The sequence below is a fragment of the Oncorhynchus clarkii genome, chromosome 3 (assembly GCF_045791955.1).
Source record: "Oncorhynchus clarkii lewisi isolate Uvic-CL-2024 chromosome 3, UVic_Ocla_1.0, whole genome shotgun sequence".
NCBI classification, from domain to species: Eukaryota; Metazoa; Chordata; class Actinopteri; order Salmoniformes; family Salmonidae; genus Oncorhynchus; species Oncorhynchus clarkii.
In genome coordinates this window covers 61,649,039-61,668,668 of record NC_092149.1, presented here as the reverse complement: position 1 = coordinate 61,668,668, position 19,630 = coordinate 61,649,039, and the positions used below count along the sequence as shown (strand labels likewise).

Here is a 19,630-nt window from a genome sequence, read left to right as displayed (position 1 = left end):
ATATAAAAAAAATATTGCCACAGTAATGAAAATGCTGATGCTATAGTCAATGGCTGAATGACCAGATTTGTACAATATGTCCCCTCCTTCTCCCTGGACAGGGCCAAAGAAATACAAACAGGAACAGCAATCACACAGCAGCAGACCACTCACCCATCGAGAGACACAGCCTAATGCCCTCAGACGAGAACTACCACAATGAGCGGCAGAGGAAGAGCCGTAACCGCCTATCCTCCGGCTCGCAGCACAGCCGGGACCAGGTCCACTACCCCCTGGTGGAGGAGGACTATCATGACCCCTACCAGGACACGTACAAGCCCCACCGTAACCGCAATGGCTCCCCCGGAGGCTATAGCCATGACTCCAGGCACAGGCTTTGAGCTGAAGACCCTTATATCACATAGGCCTCCCTTCCCTTCACATTTGAGTACGACAGAGCCACAAGACAGCTATTTCATTTAATTGTACTGTAACAACCTTTTTATAAAGTGTTAGTAACTCGCTTTACCTCTGGCACTGGTTCACACTGGAAACGTGAGCATTGACCAACTGAAAATCAAATCTCGACGCCTCCATTTTAAAAAAACGAAAAATAGGATGAGCAGATTTTCACCATGTTTATTTTTAAGGGAAGGCCCAACACTGGGCTTGTCTTCTTCTTTTCTAACATGGCAGAGACTTGGCATGGCTGGGTGAAAGGGGTGACCATGTGGTCCTCGACTCCCTGTTGTCTCAGTGTTAGCAGGGATAGCTGTCGTGGTGGTCATGATGACCCATCATCACCTGCCTTGAACCAGTGCCAGGCAGCGCCATGCATCACTCGATCAGCAGAGAACCTCTTTGCACGTTTCCAGGAGCCAATAGCAGCAGAGTCAGTGCACTGTATCTTTAATTAATATCACTAAGTTGTTTGAAATTGTCTTGGATGTTAGTGTTTCCAGTCCTGTAGCCTATAACCTGCTTCTCAGAGCAGACAAAGTTTCTGTTTTGCAAAATGTTGAGTGATTATTTAGGGGGTTTCTGAATTGGAATCTTCTAGTTTCCTGGACTTCTATTCCCTTCTTCTCCTCAATGATACTTAGTGCCATTTGCGACATGCCGCATCAGGACAGAAAATCACACTTTTCTAAGTAGAATTTGCTGAGCAAGTTTCATATATTGTGCTCTTTCAGGAAAGGGTGCATCCCTTCTTTATATAGTACCTTAACACTCTAGTGTGAAGACTTTGCCTATCAGTTTAGTATGTGGAATCCAAGAGGAAATAGCCAAATTCAAGTTAGTAGATCTCAAGACTAGGCATCCAATGTTGAGAAGGGCAATATGCCCATGTGTGGTTATTTTTTATTGTTCAAATGGGTTTCAGAGGATAGGCTCAGTGAAGATGGTTATACTTCCAATCAGGGGAATATTGATCATCTGATTGGTTTACCACATCCCATGTTCTGTATAAGCAGCCTCTGATAGTGATTTAATTTGCATCATATTTTCTTCTCTTTTTAACAGTCTTCTTAATTCAAGTGTAATATATTCAAAGAAAGTCCTGTTTGGCCAGTAAGAAATACCTGCTGTCCATTCATCAAAGTTTCATTGGTTTAGAATGATCAATGCCATCATGTCTTTTTGTCAATATACAGAATGCCATGGAATAATGATCATGTTATGTATGTGTTGTTGCTATTGAAAAACCAGTAGGACACTGTAGTTGAGTAAGTGACTGTTATTTATGGTACTCACATTTCAACAATTAAATTAGTCAACACATAAGAGGAAGAGAAGGCTTCAGTCTGCTGTGAAGTTAATGTTATATTGTCAGAAAGGTTTGTGATTCTGACATCAAACACTTGGTCAGTATTATTTGCTTTCCAACCATCGGCTATTCTATATTAATGCCCCATTTAAAAGTCTTCCATGTACTGGCCGTGAAAACAAAATTATGTAGTTTTTTTAAAGGACAATTTTACTATCCCAAGAATTTGCGTATCATAACACAAATTACAGCCTTATTGCTTAACCCAGGCCTTGTGTTAAACTTCTTTCTCTATTCATACTTCCGTTCTTTTTTAGCACTGTAGCAATGGAGTGGTTACTCTCCTAATCATATACATATCCTCAAAATGTAGCATTTTAGTTAGGAGTTTTTAAGGTCTATATGGTTAGCCAATTATAAAAGTTAAGTTGTGTAGAGAGTGTGAAGGGTATAGACTGGGGAGGTGGTGGCTAGAAGTTTACGTCAGATAATGTCTCTCTATATACTATGAGTTGTGTGTTGTGCACCAATACTGGGTGTGCATCATTATTATTTCTTCTTCATCTTTGAATGCCTTCTTCTATTGCCAAGACAGCTTGATTTCTGTTTATGCTGTATTCTATAAAGGCATGCTCGTAAAGAGAAAAACAAAGAAGACAAACTAATCTAGAGAAAAAAGATAATTTACTATGCAAATGTGTACAGTGCTGCATGCTGATGCTTTTCCTTCCTCTGCTACTTAGCGGCTTCATTGCAGTTCAATGATTATGTTATTGTGTTATTGTTATTTTTGTGAAAGATGACATTCAAAAGGGAAATGCATAACTGCATGACTAATACAACACTTTAATTCATCAAGAAGAAAGAGAAATATGTTTTATGGAACATTGATGTATAATGAGAACCAACTCTAGCTGCATAAAAAAATTACTTATTTTGTTAAATAAATTCCGAGCTCTGTTATAAGGAACTATTTTCTTCATTGCCTCTCTTCTTAGGACAGATGTGTTATCTGAAGATGTAGGCCATTGAGTTGGCCCTTCTTATCAAAAAAAGAATTTCCTCTTCACTAAAACAGAACACAAAGCAGTGTACATCCAGTGGATACTCGCCGAATTACAGTGAATCATGATTTATTCATTGTGATCATTTACTGTCCTTCCTTTGTTGTGCAATTTATGTTTGTTTGTCCCACAGGTTCCCTGCATGGACTAAACTGAAGACACTGTCTTATCAAATATGTGGCATTTTGTGAATGCTTGCAATTGCCTCACTTCAAAATATGACTTAAAGTGCCTATTGATGCAGTACTACTGTGGGTAATAATTTTCTGATTCTCTCTGGAATCCATCCTCACTGGACCGACTGTGGAGAGAGTGCAGTTTAGAGTAGGCGTGCGTCAGTGTTGACGACCGCACTCCAGCGGACCAAGCAAGCCAGTTATCATTGTATTATCTAGAAATAAAGTGTAAACCGCGTCCTGTAATTCTATGTCGACCATAAAGGCCTTCGTACAAAGATGAAAACGTTGTCAAGAAGCGTTGACATTACTGGTTTCTTTTTCACCGTCAAATATTGCCAAGTGTGATACTGACAGCAGCATTGCCTGGCTAGCGCATTAGCAACATCTTCAGGAATTCGCTATAGCCTAGCTAAATTAATTGGCCGTAGCTACTGGTAGTTGTCCAAAGGCTCCGCAACAGCCATGGGAATACTTTTCACCAAGCTATGGAGGCTTTTCAATCATCAAGGTAAATATATCGTTAACGTCGAGTGTTAAGTTCAATGGATAAGTTAGCTGGCTAGTCCAGCTGTTAGCCAACACAGCCAAGCCTGGTCCACTGGTTACGTTAGCTAGCTACGTTAGTTTACTTGCTAATGTATCATAGCTTTAGTTTTTACCGGGCCTATATCAGTCTAACGTAAAGCTGCCTTTTCTTTACCCAGTTACTGTAGCTACCTATAACTATTTTGCTGTAATTTACAGTAATACATACATTAGTTAGGTAACGTTAGTTGAATGATATATCTCATAGCTAGCTAGCTATCGTCAACACTGCAGTGTTCAGAGGGCCTGTGCTGTACTATTTTATTTTAACCTTTAACTCGTCAAGTCCATTAAGAACATATTCTTATTTACAATGACGACCTGGGAACAGTGGGTTAACTGCCTTGTTCAGGGGCAGAACGACAGATTTAGTTAACGTTATATCCTTAGCTATTCTGATTTTCAAGGCCTAACATTGCTAGCTAATGTTACATTGTCATTGTTTAGAGTAGACCGACTCCGGTTTGGCTTAGTAAACAGAGGAACAGGCACTACAGTACAATGTACATAATGTTGCACATTTTCTTCCTCTTGGGAAGCATAAGCTCCTGAGTTTTTATTTTCCATGGGAAGTGTACTAGTAGATCCCATAAAATACAGTACTCTTTTGGTGGGTGTTTATGTTATCTAGGTGTTGTGTCCATATTGAACTATAATGAGAGGTATATTAATGAGAGGTATATTATCAGGTAGGAAAATTCAGGATCACTGAAGAGTAAAATGGAACTTCAAGTTTCAAATTTGAGCACGAGCCCAGCTACATTTGTCCCGTTCCCCTCACAGATTGTAGACTAAAACTGTGCTGTTGTCGTCTTTAGTGCATTTGTCTGAATTAGCTGAAAATGTAACCAATTCCTCCCCGCTCAATCCTGAGCTTACTCAATATGTAATAAGATCAGTGCGAACCCCTGTAACATGAGCGCCGAGGGCAGCAGAGTATTTCTATGGAAAGTTCTCTCTGGACCGTTCGGTTTTATGTTGTAGGCCTATCTATTCTCAGGGGATCACTGACTGCGGTAAAGACTTGTTTGCCTAGTCAAATAAAAGGCCAAATACATAAACAATCACGGATATCGTAACTAAAGTGGTTCACTCGCATGCAGTCAGTAGCTTGGTTTCCATCCAATTTGCGACAGATTTTCGTGCAAATATTATAAAACCGGCATTAAAATATGTGCCTTTCCACACCAGAGGTGTTTCCATCAGACTGACTTTGCGGATACAAGTCTGTGCGTTATGACATAGTGCACATAAACAATTGTTGCGCTTAAATGTTCATGTAACGAATAACAAAACAGTGTCAAGTGTCTCCATTCCATTTTCCATAGTTTTGTCACACAAACTGTTTCGATAATTGGCACATTTGCCCAATCTGGTTTTCGTGCATGCTCTCCAGACAACTGTTCACGGATAAAGTAGACACTCGACAGGTAAGATTATGTTGAGATGGATAAAATCAAGATTATTTTGATTTCTTAATTGACAGTTTAGCACCGATCATCGTGTAACTAGTTTACAAATGAAGACCCTCGATTTTATTGGAAAGTAGCATCAAGCTCATCACCATGCACTTTTACCACCCTGGACTATATAACTGCCTTGATTTAGCTGGACCTCAGGAAGAGTAGCTGCTGCCTTGCACCTAATGGGGATCCATAATAAATATAGCATCACGTGACTGCAAATTTACCTCGACATGAAGGTTATTCTATCAACAGTCACACAATAAATCGTTTCCACCGCAATTTGTTGCATAATACATTTTCTGTCGAAAGAACAAATTGTCTGTCGACATTTTAAATTATACCGACATTTCCTGTTTCCTTCACACTTGTCGTGTTTAAAAAATATATTTTTCATATGCCATGACTTTACTCGCGTACAAACTAGTGATGGGGGTGAAAACATATTGTGATATTATTTTGTTTCGTATCGTTTTGACAATATAGCAATATTATTTTTTGCGCTAGTTGGCTGTACCTGCACCAAAACTCGTTTTTTTCCCCTCATAGCTTGATTTCCATCTTATTTTTAAATAGGGAGCCAATTTGTTTTTAGCACTTTTATTTCCATGACTGATCAAAACTAGTTTTCTCATGGCTCTCTTGTCGCTCTGCAGAAGGCACTGTGAGCAATATGCTTCAACCATTGAATCACAATAAAATCACAGTATCAAATAGCAATACATAGAATATCGAGAATCGCAAGACATATTGTATCTGCACCTATGTATCATGATAATATCGTATTGTGAGGTCCCTGGCTGGTCCCTGGCTATTCCCAGCCGTAATAAAAACTGGATGGAAACGTGTTTACTGCCACATCAGAATGTGTTTACCCAAGGATGAAAATGAAGGAATGACTCATTCTGAATGATGACGACTCCTGTCTGTTGTCCTAGCCTGGTTCCAGATATGCTTGATATGCTAGTGTTTTTGTTAACTCCATTTCTGTCATTGTCAAGCCAAACATGTATGGTATGGCAATTCCATAAGGAGTTTACAACAAAGCTACAGTTGTCCCTGGCTGGACAGCTAGCCTCTAACGAAATACAGCACCATCTTTTTTGTCTGTTACTACCAGAGTTAGGCATACCTCCCACCCAAAGCATGTCCTGTCATGCAGTGCTTTTTATGTTTTCAACGCTGCTGAAAATGGAAATTATCTGTTTTGTCAACTTTTTACCCAGCTTCTTCACTGACAAACTATTGTTAGAGGCTTACAGCACCTTTCATATCTGCTCTACATTAAAGTATTTTTGCATATGTAGCCTAGCATTGTACACTGTATTTTCTGGTCTCATTTAAAATATACGTGACACATTTCTGAGTGGCTCCATATTGGTTCAGTCAGAGCAATACTGTAGCTGAATTGTCTTATAAAAACAGGCTAGTTTCATTGGAATCTCCTCTCACAATGTCTTTATTTTGTAATATAAAGACCTTGTCCTCTCACATAGGTCTATTGTAATTGGCTATGTCCTGTGTCTGAGGAAGGCTTTGATTGGTAGTCTTCTACCAGCAACGGTGTCCCACATGTCATAAAGCCCATGGGGCGCGAGGCGTTCCATTTGTGCTGCGGTGTCAGTAGTACGTCAAACAGTAATTTCAAATACTCATCTCACTGTGGGGGTTTAAATGGAACAATGGCAGTTCATTCACAAGGTGAAGGACAAATACAATACACTAGCACAGCACCAGTTACAATGGCTATTTACAGTAAATAGGGACAGTAGTAGAGTGTGAATGGAACAGTATGCATATATTTTAACTGCTCACACAGCCTAAAGCACCTGAGCGACCTTTGCAACTGAGAAAATATCTTATGCATTTGCTTACACAAGACTAACTGGTGGTGAGCTCAAACTCCGGTGACGCAGCTGTGTGCTCTGTGCAATCTGCATTTTTTGCAGTGGCTGCAAAAAAAGTTCACATAGTAAGATTTGTATCAGGTTCAAAACAAGTTGGTATCTGCATTACCTAATGGCAAAAAATAACACTCACCAGAACAAGTATCTACATAATGGCATCGATAAGACCACCCCCATGGGAAGTTGGCTTCCCATACTACTATTGTGTCATCATCTCTAACTAGGAATATACAGTTGTTTCTGAGAGCAAAAATAGGAATTTCCCTTTCCTTAAAGTACCAAAGTAGTTGTTCAGTTGTAATGAAAGTAAAGTACTCCACTGACTGACAGACTGAAGACAGTCCAGAGTAGTTCAAGTAGGTGTTGAGTGCTGTGTCAAGGTACAGTTGAAGTCGGAACTGAGTTTTTCACAATTCCTGACATTTAATCTTATTAAAATCCCCTGTCTTAGGTCAGTTAGGATCACCACTTTTATTTTAAGAATGTGAAATGTCAGAATAATAGTAGAGAGTGATTTATTTCAGCTTTTATTTCTTTCATCACATTCAATGGGCCCAGTGGGTCAGAAGTTTACATACACTCAATTAGTATTTGGTAGCATTGCTTTTAAATTGTTTAACTTGGGTCAAACATTTCAGGTAGCCTTCCACAAGCTTCCCACAATAAGTTGGGTGAATTTTGTCCCATTCCTCCTGACAGAGCTGGTGTAACTGAGTCAGGTTTGTAAGGCCTCCTTGCTCGCACACGCTTTTTCAGGTCTGCCCACAAATTTTCTATAGGATTGAGGTCAGGGCTTTGTGATGACCACTCCAATACCTTGACTTTGTTATCCTTAAGCCATTTTGCCACAACTTTGGAAGTATGCTTGGGGTCATTGTCCATTTGGAAGACCAATTTGCGACCAAGCTTTAACTTCCTGACTGATATATTGATGTTGCTTCAATATATCCACATCATTTTCCACCCTCATGAAGCCATCTATTTTGTGAAGAGCACCAGTCCCTCCAGCAGCAAAGCACCCCCACAACATGATGCTGCCACCTCTGTGCTTCACGGTTGGGATGGTGTTCTTTCGCTTGCAAGCCTCCCCCTTTTTCCTCCAAACATAACGATGGTCATTATGGCCAAACTGTTCTATTTTTGTTTCATCAGACCAGAGGACATTTCTCCAAAAGTACGATATTTGTCCCCATGTGCAGTTGCAAACCGTAGTCTGGCTTTTTTTATGGCGGTTTTGGAGCAGTGGCTTCTTCCTTGCTGAGCGGACTTTCAGGTTATGTCGATATAGGACTCGTTTCCCTGTGGATATAGATACTTTTGTACCTGTTTCCGGCAGCATCTTCACAAGGTCCTTTGCTGTTGTTCTGGGATTGATTTGCACTTTTCGTACCAAAGTACGTTCATCTCTAGGAGACAGAACGCGTCTCCTTCCTGAGCGGTTTGACGGCTGCTTGGGCAGAAGGTGTTTACACTTGCGTCCTATTGTTTGTACAGATGAACGTGGTACCTTCAGGCGTTTGGAAATTGCTCCCAAGGATGAACCAGACTTGTGGAGGTCTACACATTTTTTTCTGGAGGTCTTTTGATTTTCCCATGATGTCAAGCAAAGAGGCACTGAGTTATTTTTTATTTTTTTTAACCTTTATTTAACTAGGCAAGTCAGTTAAGAACAAATTCTTATTCTCAATGACGGCCTAGGAACAGTGGGTTAACTGCCTGTTCAGGGGCAGAACAACCTTCCGGTTACTAGTCCAATGCTATAACCACTAGGCTAACCTGTCTTGAAATACATCCACAGGTACACCTCCAATTGACTCAAATTATGTCAATTAGCCTATTAATAACTTCTAAAGCCATTACATAATTTTCTGGAATGTTCCAAGCTGTTTAAAGGCACAGTCAACTTAGTGTATGTAAACTTCTGACCCACTGAAATTGTGATACGGTGGCAGGTAGCCTAGTGTTTAGTGTTGGACCGAAAGGTTGCAAGATCAAATCCCTGAGCTGACAAGGTAAAAATCTGTCTTTCTGCCCCTGAAAAATGCAGTTAACCCACTGTTCCTAGGCCGTCATTGAAAATAAGAATTTGTTCTTAACTGACTCCTGCGTTGGCCAGCAGCTCTTCGCTGTGCTTCAAGCATAGCGCTGTTTATGACTTCAAGCCGATCAACTCCCGAGATTAGGCTGGCAAGAACATGCCTATAAGAACATCCAATAGTCAAAGGTATATGAAATACAAATGAATACAAATGGTATAGAGAGAGTCCCATAATTCCTATAATAACTACAACCTAAAACTTCTTAATTGGGAATATTGAAGACTCATGTTAAAAGGAACTACCAACTTGCATAAGTATCATTTTGACAATACTGCAATGTTTAGTTTTTGAGCTAGTTTGCTGTAACTGCACCAAAACTCCAATATTTATCCTTTATAGCTTGTAGAGCCATCTTCTTTTTAAATAGGGAGCCCATTTGTTTTCAGCACTTATTTTCCTAACTGATCAAAACTCCTTTTGTCATGGTTCTCTTTTGTCCCTCTGCAGCAAACATATTTTGAGCAATATGTTAGGAACATTGAATCACAATAAAATCACAGTATCGAAATGCAATACATGTAGAATCGCAATATCGTATTGGCACCTAAGTATTTTGATATCGTATCGTGAGGTCCCTGGTAATTCCCAGCCCTACTAAAACACTTGTACTCGTATATGGGTTGAAAATGGCAGATTTGGAGACATATGTGCCTAAATCGGAATGCAGACAGTAGCTGTACACTAACATGTTATACATGAGCTCAGGGTCTCCACTTCACATCGCTGTATCGGTTGTGACTGACAGCCGTTCTGAACTTGAGCACCACGGGCAACAAGAAGTTGCTCCCCATCCCGTTAATTGGGCCACTTTTGCAAGTGTTTCGTTGTCCAAGTGTGCACTTCACATTTCCATATCATAGAATGCATGTACTGTAATATACTGAGTGTACAAAACATTAACACCTTCCTAATATTGAGTTGCACCCCTGAGTTTGTACACTCAGTGTACGGTGTCAACCTTTCTGATCACTATGTTTGGTGTACAGTTACAAAATGACATGGCGTTATACCCTGGGTTTCCCTGAACAGAATGAGTTTGGTTGTTGTTGTGTTGTCAAGACTATTTGCCGTGGATCACACATCTGAATGCACTCATGACTCTATTCTGTGCGCACCAAAATTATAGTCTGCTTCTCTGAATTGCCTTGTGAAATCCTAACACTGTAAGATCATATTAATTTACCTACTCATGTTTGCAATAGAACAAGCTTTCAAATAATGCCCACCTGACCCATATTCCGATTTACAATGGGCCGTTTTTCCATTGTCTAAACAACAACAGTAATTGTGTGATGGCAAGGTTGAGTTCCAAACAAAAGTGTGCTTGCTCTAATTCCTCAACAACACAGCTAGGAGAACTAGTTGAAGACTCTTTCAGTCATAAGTGCATTGAAATGACTTAGGAACTATGCACCTCTCACTCAAGTCCTTGTCATTTATTTGTTGTCTTATGCTTTACGTTCCACAAAATTCCCAAGAATATTCTTATCATGTTACTGAATGTATCCAGAGTATTTTCAGATCAACAAATGCAGAGAAAAGAACAGTAAATGTAAAATGCTCATACAATCAAGTGTAATGTTTGGATTCAGTCTTGTCAGGTGAACTGTTGTCCTCACCTTTTAATCTAATAATTTTCCCATTATCTCCTAACTGTTCCCTTTTGATTGCTACCATGGTTATGCATATGCCTTCCATATTTATTCTGTAGAAACATTTCAATCTATCCCTATCTATATAGGTCAGTTCCCACTGAGTGTAAGGGTTCATCTTACAGAATGCAAATCATTTCTGCAAAATGAAATATAAATGTTGGTAAAGGTCATTGTTGAGAAAAGTGTGTGTGTGTGTGTGTATGCATGCATGTATGTGTATATATACAGTGCCTTGCGAAAGTATTCGGCCCCCTTGAACTTTGCGACCTTTTGCCACATTTCAGGCTTAAAACTTAAAGATATAAAACTGTATTTTTTTGTGAAGAATCAACAACAAGTGGGACACAATCATGAAGTGGAACGACATTTATTGGATATTTCAAACTTTTTTAACAAATCAAAAACTGAAAAATTGGGCGTGCAAAATTATTCAGCCCCCTTAAGTTAATACTTTGTAGCGCCACCTTTTGCTGCGATTACAGCTGTAAGTCGCTTGGGGTATGTCTCTATCAGTTTTGCACATCGAGAGACTGACATTTTTTCCCATTCCTCCTTGCAAAACAGCTCAAGCTCAGTGAGGTTGGATGGAGAGCATTTGTGAACAGCAGTTTTCAGTTCTTTCCACAGATTCTCGATTGGATTCAGGTCTGGACTTTGACTTGGCCATTCTAACACCTGGATATGTTTATTTTTGAACCATTCCATTGTAGATTGTGCTTTATGTTTTGGATCATTGTCTTGTTGGAAGACAAACCTCCGTCCCAGTCTCAGGTCTTTTGCAGACTCCATCAGGTTTTCTTCCAGAATGGTCCTGTATTTGGCTCCATCCATCTTCCCATCAATTTTAACCATCTTCCCTGTCCCTGCTGAAGAAAAGCAGGCCCAAACCATGATGCTGCCACCACCATGTTTGACAGTGGGGATGGTGTGTTCAGCTGTGTTGCTTTTACGCCAAACATAACGTCTTGCATTGTTGCCAAAAAGTTCAATTTTGGTTTCATCTGACCAGAGCACCTTCTTCCACATGTTTGGTGTGTCTCCCAGGTGGCTTGTGGCAAACTTTAAACAACACTTTTTATGGATATCTTTAAGAAATGGCTTTCTTCTTGCCACTCTTCCATAAAGGCCAGATTTGTGCAATATACGACTGATTGTTGTCCTATGGACAGAGTCTCCCACCTCAGCTGTAGATCTCTGCAGTTCATCCAGAGTGATCATGGGCCTCTTGGCTGCATCTCTGATCAGTCTTCTCCTTGTATGAGCTGAAAGTTTAGAGGGACGGCCAGGTCTTGGTAGATTTGCAGTGGTCTGATACTCCTTCCATTTCAATATTATCGCTTGCACAGTGCTCCTTGGGATGTTTAAAGCTTGGGAAATCTTTTTGTATCCAAATCCGGCTTTAAACTTCTTCACAACAGTATCTCGGACCTGCCTGTTGTGTTCCTTGTTCTTCATGATGCTCTCTGCGCTTTTAACGGACCTCTGAGACTATCACAGTGCAGGTGCATTTATACGGAGACCTGATTACACACAGGTGGATTGTATTTATCATCATTAGTCATTTAGGTCAACATTGGATCATTCAGAGATCCTCACTGAACTTCTGGAGAGAGTTTGCTGCACTGAAAGTAAAGGGGCTGAATAATTTTGCACGCCCAATGTTTCAGTTTTTGATTTGTTAAAAAAGTTTGAAATATCCAATAAATGTCGTTCCACTTCATGATTGTGTCCCACTTGTTGTTGATTCTTCACAAAAAATTACAGTTTTATATCTTGATGTTTGAAGCCTGAAATGTGGCAAAAGGTCGCAAAGTTCAAAGGGGCCGAATACTTTCGCAAGGCACTGTATCTATATAAGCACCAACATGTGAAGTACATAGGAGCACATACAATTTGGCTATAAACTTCTTCTCCTTATAGCCAGAGGACATAAGGAGAAGCTGGTGATAATGACCTAGGAGCAGTGTTGGCAGAGTGTAGGCTACTTTCTTATCTGCAGTACTGGATCAGTCCAACTATATGTGAGCCCCAGTGCCTTAAGACTAAGCATGGTGGATGGTCCTGAAGGCATGTCAGAAAACATGTAGAGCTGTAAACTGACTCTCTCCCCTCTTGAGCCTTATGGCCCAGAAACTAACAAGGCTCTAGATGTTCTTGAGGCTCCCTCTCAGTTCTGTTTTTCTGGGGTTTTAAAGACAAAAGATTCACTTCTGTAATTTCCGTCCTGCTCAACCAACATTTCCTTGTCAATCACATGATGTGTCTACATAAGTTGATCATATGGGCACGAGTAAGGGAGATGGGAGTGATGTGAGAAGGAGAGAGTATTGAGTAGGCCCAGCCCTAGATCCAATCCAAACACACTATACTCCTGTCTGCAGCTTTCAAAAGGGGAGTGGTTAGGCTATTTGTTCAGCTTTGTTAGTAATAATTTTGCTCAACCTGGCCTATGCCCATATCTGGTTGGTTCTTCTCTGCTAATACTGTGCATTTCTCAAATTCCAGTCACAATGTGGTTACGTACAGGGCGACAGTGTTTACATGGAGCTGCATGTTTGAGTCCAGAAGGCTCTGACTTTGCTTGGATGACCAGGTGGTGGCTCAGTATCCGTCCAACCATTCCCAACAGCTGCTGCTTTCAGCTTGAGAAAGCAAGCTCACCCTAATGTAGGCCTAACTGTGCGTGTTCCCCCCTCGTCTCTGGCACTGCTAAGTCTGAGTGAGAGAGCAGTGTGAAAATGTGTAAAACATGGTAGTTTTTCACTGTCAAGTCTCGAAGTCTGCTCCAAAACAGAATGGATTGTTTAATTCATGGCTGTGCTTTGGAGATCTGAGGTCCTTTGTTTGAACAATATCAACAGTGTTTTAGAAGAAAATGAAGAATGGTGCTGCTCCCTATTGGGTGTGTAGGTCAGCCACAGTGCATTGAAGTCAGACTTATTTTAGAAGTTTATTGCCTAGTGTCTTGTGATTATTTGTACGTGTTTTTAAGACTTATTTCTTCTTACTCTTTTTCTTTCAGAGCACAAGGTTATTATTGTGGGCCTGGACAATGCGGGGAAGACCACCATACTTTACCAGTTGTAAGTTTTTTGCCTGCTGTTAGGAGATAAAGATAGGGGGATGAGAGTGAGGTCTGAAGAAGGGAAAACAGTGGTACAACAACAGTAGACTCATTTCTTCTCACAACTAGGGGGAGATTAGGACTTCATAAGGTTTTTTTCTGCTAAATGAGAAAGTGACCTTAGCTTAAATACTTTTTGGTTAACCCACTTATGGAAGAATGTGATCCAATAGGGAATAGATTTACAAAATTACCTGTTGACAACCACATTGTTTTCATGCCTACCAACATTCTTACTGACTTGATTGTTGTTTTGCATTGATATTGAGAAACTCCTGTGCTTGTGTTTGCAGTTCTATGAATGAGGTGGTCCACACGTCTCCTACAATAGGCAGCAACGTGGAGGAGATAGTGGTGAACAACACGCACTTCCTGATGTGGGACATCGGAGGACAGGAGTCACTGAGATCCTCCTGGAACACGTACTACACTAACACAGAGGTCAGACCACGTACTGTGGCTGTATGGCAGTTGTTTGTTGAACTGTTAACTTGTGTGTGTCTTGAATTAAACTAGGCTGTCTGGTAACATGTAACAAAAACTGCTCAACAATATTGCTATGTAATTACAATGTAAATTCCAAAATATTAAAGGATTAATACAATGTTGCTTGTGTTATTACTTAGATATAAGAGTAACTTAATGTACAGTGTTACGACTGTCTTTTTAATATCCTTTCTTATGTCTCTCTCCCTATCTTTCTCTCCAGTTTGTGATCGTAGTGGTGGACAGCACAGACAGAGAGAGAATCTCTGTCACCAAAGAGGAGCTCTACAGAATGCTTGCAGATGAAGTGAGTTTTGGTGTTCTTGGCCATGTTTTATAGTGCACACTGCACACAATATTTGTGTCAACGTAGAATGAGTTTTATAACTAAGATGGGAACAAATTTGTCATAGTGGGCAGAACAAGCAAGGAGGAGGGCAGAGCCAAGCACGAGCTAGCGAGATCCTATTGGCGTGTTCTTGCAAACATTTGCCTATTTCCGTTAGGGAACACCTACTCTGTGAAGTGTGCGTGTGCAACAACTCAATTCACCTTTGCACTCTTTCTTATCAACTCAATTTTTTAGAACTTTGGCAAAGGCTAAAGTCTACAAAACTTTGCCACTGTTTGAAACAGACTCTAGTTTTGGGAACCGAAAATGTGCAGAATGTCGGCCAAAATCTCGTTCTTCTATTGCCGGCCGCTGGGCTTCCTCTCACTACCATATTTGGTATTGAGTGGAAACGCCAAGCGGATGCTTCACATTTATACGTCCAGTGAAATATCTGTCTCATTGTTCAATCTGTGATACTACCCTCAGCCTAGCAAACATGGAAGCTGCCTATGTTCTATGATGATCTATGAGCATATGGGTACCTCTCAATTTCATTCTCCTCATCCTCCCTCCTTGTATTTACTCCTTAATTGTCTTAGAACCCAAACTCAAATAAAATTTTACTGGTTGCATACACATATTTAGCAGATGTTATTGCGGTTGTAGCGAAATGTTTGAAACAAAGTTGCTTAGGAGCTGGGAATAAAGTGACCATGTCTATCGGCGTCATCTTGTCATCCACCCTCAACCTCTCTTCAGGACCTGAAGAAGGCGGGCCTGCTGATTTTTGCTAACAAACAGGATGTGAAAGGCTGTATGTCTGTGGCTGAGATCTCCCAGAGCCTGCAGCTCACCTCAGTCAAAGACCACCAGTGGCACATCCAAGCCTGCTGCGCCCTCACTGGAGAGGGGTAAGCGAAATATTTTAATTTAACCATTATTTATGCCGGTTATTCTCGTTGGGATTAAAGTTATTTTGCAAGAGACCTGGTCCAACATTCATACAGTAGGGCACTGTTGCTCAGCTTTTTTTAGTACCAGGGACCGGCAAGCTATGGTCTTTCCTCCTTGGAGGGTCGCTTACATTTAAACTAGCATTTGTCTTATTCCCACTTTTTTTATATGCTGAAAATGACATTATCTCTCTCCATCCTGTCTCCCTACCTTTTAGGTTGTGCCAGGGCCTGGAGTGGATGATGTCACGACTGCGGGTTAGATGACCTTTGACGCTGATCAACAACAACAGTGTGATGTTCCTTTCTTCTCTCTACACCTTCAGTCCTGAGGGATTGGGTGGTTTACAGGCGGCTCTTTTCCTCTCCATGAGACTGACTTGACCCGGTTGGCCAGACTCGCTACCGGCCAGGATGTTGTTTTTCTGCTGCGTGTTTATTTATTTCTACAGAACACTGATCTGCTCTGACTGAGAACTGTGAACAACCAGAACTGTACCACTCTACCATTTCAGGATCCATTCTGGAAAGAAAAACTAAACAAAAGACTCTATTTAATTTCTGAATCTGCACGCTTGGTTTTCATATTATAAGAAAAAGGAATGCTTGGGACAGCTCAGATTTAACAGGAGTCGTCTTTAGTTGTGTGTGAGTGGGCTTGCCTGCCCAGAGTGGCCTTGTTGCAGTATTGTCGGACGGCCTGAGGTGGTGGTATTGCCCTGTGTGTACAGTCCAGTATTTACATTACATCTGCATCCCAAATGGGATATATATATCAGCAAAAAAAGAAACGTTCTCTCACTGTCAACTGCATTTATTTTCAGCAAACTTAACATGTGTAAATATTTGTATGAACATAACAAGATTCAACAACTGAGACATAAACTGAACAAGTTCCACAGACGTGACTAACAGAAATGGAATAATGTGTGTCTGAACAAAGGGGGGGTCAAAATCAAAAGTAACAGTCAGTATCTGGTGTGGCCACCAGCTGCATTAGGTACTGCAGTGCATCTCCTCCTCATGAACTGCACCAGATGTGTTAGTTCTTACTGTGAGATGTCACCCCACTCTTCCACCAAGGCACTTGCAAGTTCCCGGACATTTCTGGGAGGAATGGCCCTAGCCCTCACCCTCCGATCCAACAGGTCCCAGACATGCTCAATGGGATTGAGATCCTGGCTCTTCACTGGCCATGGCAGAACACTGACATTCCTGTCTTGCAGGAAATCACGTACAGAACAAGCAGTTTGGCTGGTGGAATTGTCATGCTGGAGAGTCATGTCAGGATGAGCCTGCAGGAAGGGTACCACATGAGGGAGGAGGATGTCTTCCCTGTAACACACAGCGTTGAGATTGCCTGCAATGACAACAAGCTCAGTCCGATTATGCTGTGACACACCACCCCAGACCATGACGGACCCTCCACCTCCAAATCGATCCCGCTCCAGAGTACAGGCCTCGGTATAACGCTCATTCCTTTGACGATAAACGTGAATCCGACCATCGCCCCAGGTGAGACAAAACTGCGACTCGTCAGTAAAGAGCACTTTTTGCCAGTCCTGTCTGGTCCAGCGACGGTGGGTTTGTGCCCATAGGTGACGTTGTTGCCGGTGATGTCTGGTGAGGACCTGCCTTACAACAGGCCTACAAGTCCTCAGTCCAGCCTCTCTCAGCCTATTGCCGACAGTCTGAGCACTGATGGAGAGGGATTGTGCGTTCCTGGTGTAACTCGAGCAGTTGTTGTTGCCATCCTGTACCTGCCCCGCAGGTGTGATGTTCGGATGTACCGATCCTGTGCACGTGTTGTTACACGTGGTCTGCCACTGCAAGGATGATCAGCTGTCTGTCCTGTCTCCCTGTAGTGCTGTCTTAGGCGTCTCACAGTATGGACATTGCAATTTATTTCCCTGGCCACATCTGCAGTCCTCATGCCTCTTTGCAGCATGCCTAAGGCACGTTCACGCAGATGAGCAGGGATCCTGGGCATCTTTCTTTTGTTGTTTTTCAGAGTCAGTAAAAAGGCCTCTTTAGTGTCCTACGTTTTCATAACTGTGACCTTAATTGCCTACCATCTGTAAGCTGTTAGTGTCTTAATGACTGTTTCACAGGTGCATGTTCATTAATTGTTTATGGCTCATTGAACAAGCATGGGAAACAGTGTTTAAACCCTTTACAATGAAGATCTGTGAAGTTATTTGGATTTTTACAAATTATCTTTGAAAGACAGGGTCCTGAAAAGGGGATGTTTCTTTTTTTGCTGAGTTTATGTGTGTGTGTTTGTGTGTGTGTATATACTGTATATATATGTATATACAGTGGGGCAAAAAAAGTATTTAGTCAGCCACCAATTGTGCAAGTTCTCCCACTTAAAAAGATGAGAGAGGTCTGTAATTTTCATCATAGTTACTTCAACTATGACAGACAAAATGAGAAGAAAAATCCAGAAAATCACTGTATGATTTTTTAATGAATTTATTTGCAAATGATGGTGGAAAATAAGTATTTGGTCAATAACAAAAGTTTATCTCAATACTTTGTTATATACCCTTTGTTGGCAATAACAAAGGTCAAACGTTTTCTGTGAGTCTTCACAAGGTTTTCACACACTGTTGCTGGTATTTTGTCCCATTCCTCCATGCAGATCTCCTCTAGAGCAGTGATGTTTTGGGGCTGTTGCTGGGCAACATAGACTTTCAACTCCCTCCAAAGATTTTCTATGGGGTTGAGATCTGGAGACTGGCTAGGCCACTCCAGGACCTTGAAATGCTTCTTACAAAGCCACTCCTTCGTTGCCCGGGCGGTGTGTTTGGGATCATTGTCATGCTGAAAGACCTAGCCACGTTTCATCTTCAATGCCCTTGCTGATGGAAGGAGGTTTTCACTCAAAATCTCACGATACATGGCCCCATTCTTTCCTTTACAGGGATCAGTCGTCCTGGTCCCTTTGCAGAAAACAGCCCCAAAGCATGATGTTTTCACCCCCATGCTTCACAGTAGGTATGGTGTTCTTTGGATGCAACTCAGCATTCTTTGTCCTCCAAACACGACGAGTTGAGTTTTTACCAAAAAGTTCTATTTTGGTTTCATCTGACCATATGACATTCTCCCAATCTTCTTCTGGATCATCCAAATGCTCTCTAGCAAACTTCAGACGGGCCTGGACATGTACTGGCTTAAGCAGGGGGACACGTCTGGCACTGCAGGATTTGAGTCCCTGGCGGCGTAGTGTGTTACTGATGGTAGGCTTTGTTACTTTGGTCCCAGCTCTCTGCAGGTCATTCACTAGGTCCCCCCGTGTGGTTCTGGGATTTTTGCTCACCGTTCTTGTGATCATTTTGACCCCACGGGGTGAGATCTTGCGTGGAGCCCCAGATCGAGGGAGATTATTAGTGGTCTTGTATGTCTTCCATTTCCTAATAATTGCTCCCACAGTTGATTTCTTCAAACCAAGCTGCTTACCTATTGCAGATTGTCTTCCCAGCCTGGTGCAGGTCTACAATTTTGTTTCTGGTGTCCTTTGACAGCTCTTTGGTCTTGGCCATAGTGGAGTTTGGAGTGTGACTGTTTGAGGTTGTGGACAGGTGTCTTTTATACTGATAACAAGTTCAAACAGGTGCCATTAATACAGGTAACGAGTGGAGGACAGAGGAGCCTCTTAAAGAAGAAGTTACAGGTCTGTGAGAGCCAGAAATCTTGCTTGTTTGTAGGTGACCAAATACTTATTTTCCACCATAATTTGCAAATAAATCCTACAATGTGATTTTCTGGATTTCTTTCCCTCATTTTATCTGTCATAGTTGAAGTGTACCTTTGATGAAAATTGCAGGCCTCTCATCTTTTTAAGTGGGAGAACTTGCACAATTGGTGGCTGACTAAATACTTTTTTGCCCCACCGTATCTGTATATACATACATATACAGTATATACATATATATATACGTGTGTGTGTGTGTGTGTGTATATATATATATATATATATATATATATATATATATATATATATATATATATGTATGTGTATATATGTATGT

The 19,630-nt window shown here is 41.2% G+C and overlaps 2 protein-coding genes across 3 annotated transcripts in view; both read left to right on the top strand.

Moving 5' to 3' along the window:
• LOC139400789 (voltage-dependent L-type calcium channel subunit beta-4-like) overlaps nt 1-2,718 on the top strand; it is a 54,054-nt gene extending 51,336 nt beyond the window's left edge. The window contains exon 14 of one of the 2 annotated variants that reach the window (XM_071145438.1): nt 102-2,718. In XM_071145438.1, coding sequence (XP_071001539.1) covers nt 102-380 — 279 coding nt within the window. In that variant the 3' untranslated portion in view covers nt 381-2,718. The remainder of the gene's footprint in view (nt 1-101) is intronic. The other variant, XM_071145439.1, reaches the window with a different exon arrangement.
• A 409-nt stretch (nt 2,719-3,127) lies between these two features.
• LOC139400778 (ADP-ribosylation factor-like 5A) lies at nt 3,128-18,077 on the top strand. The gene is made up of 6 exons (XM_071145427.1): nt 3,128-3,498; nt 13,722-13,782; nt 14,117-14,264; nt 14,533-14,616; nt 15,403-15,554; nt 15,815-18,077. Exons 1-6 carry the CDS (start codon nt 3,453-3,455, stop codon nt 15,861-15,863), a joined length of 540 nt encoding a protein of 179 aa, XP_071001528.1. The 5' UTR covers nt 3,128-3,452; the 3' UTR covers nt 15,864-18,077.
• Nucleotides 18,078-19,630: the final 1,553 nt, after the last annotated feature.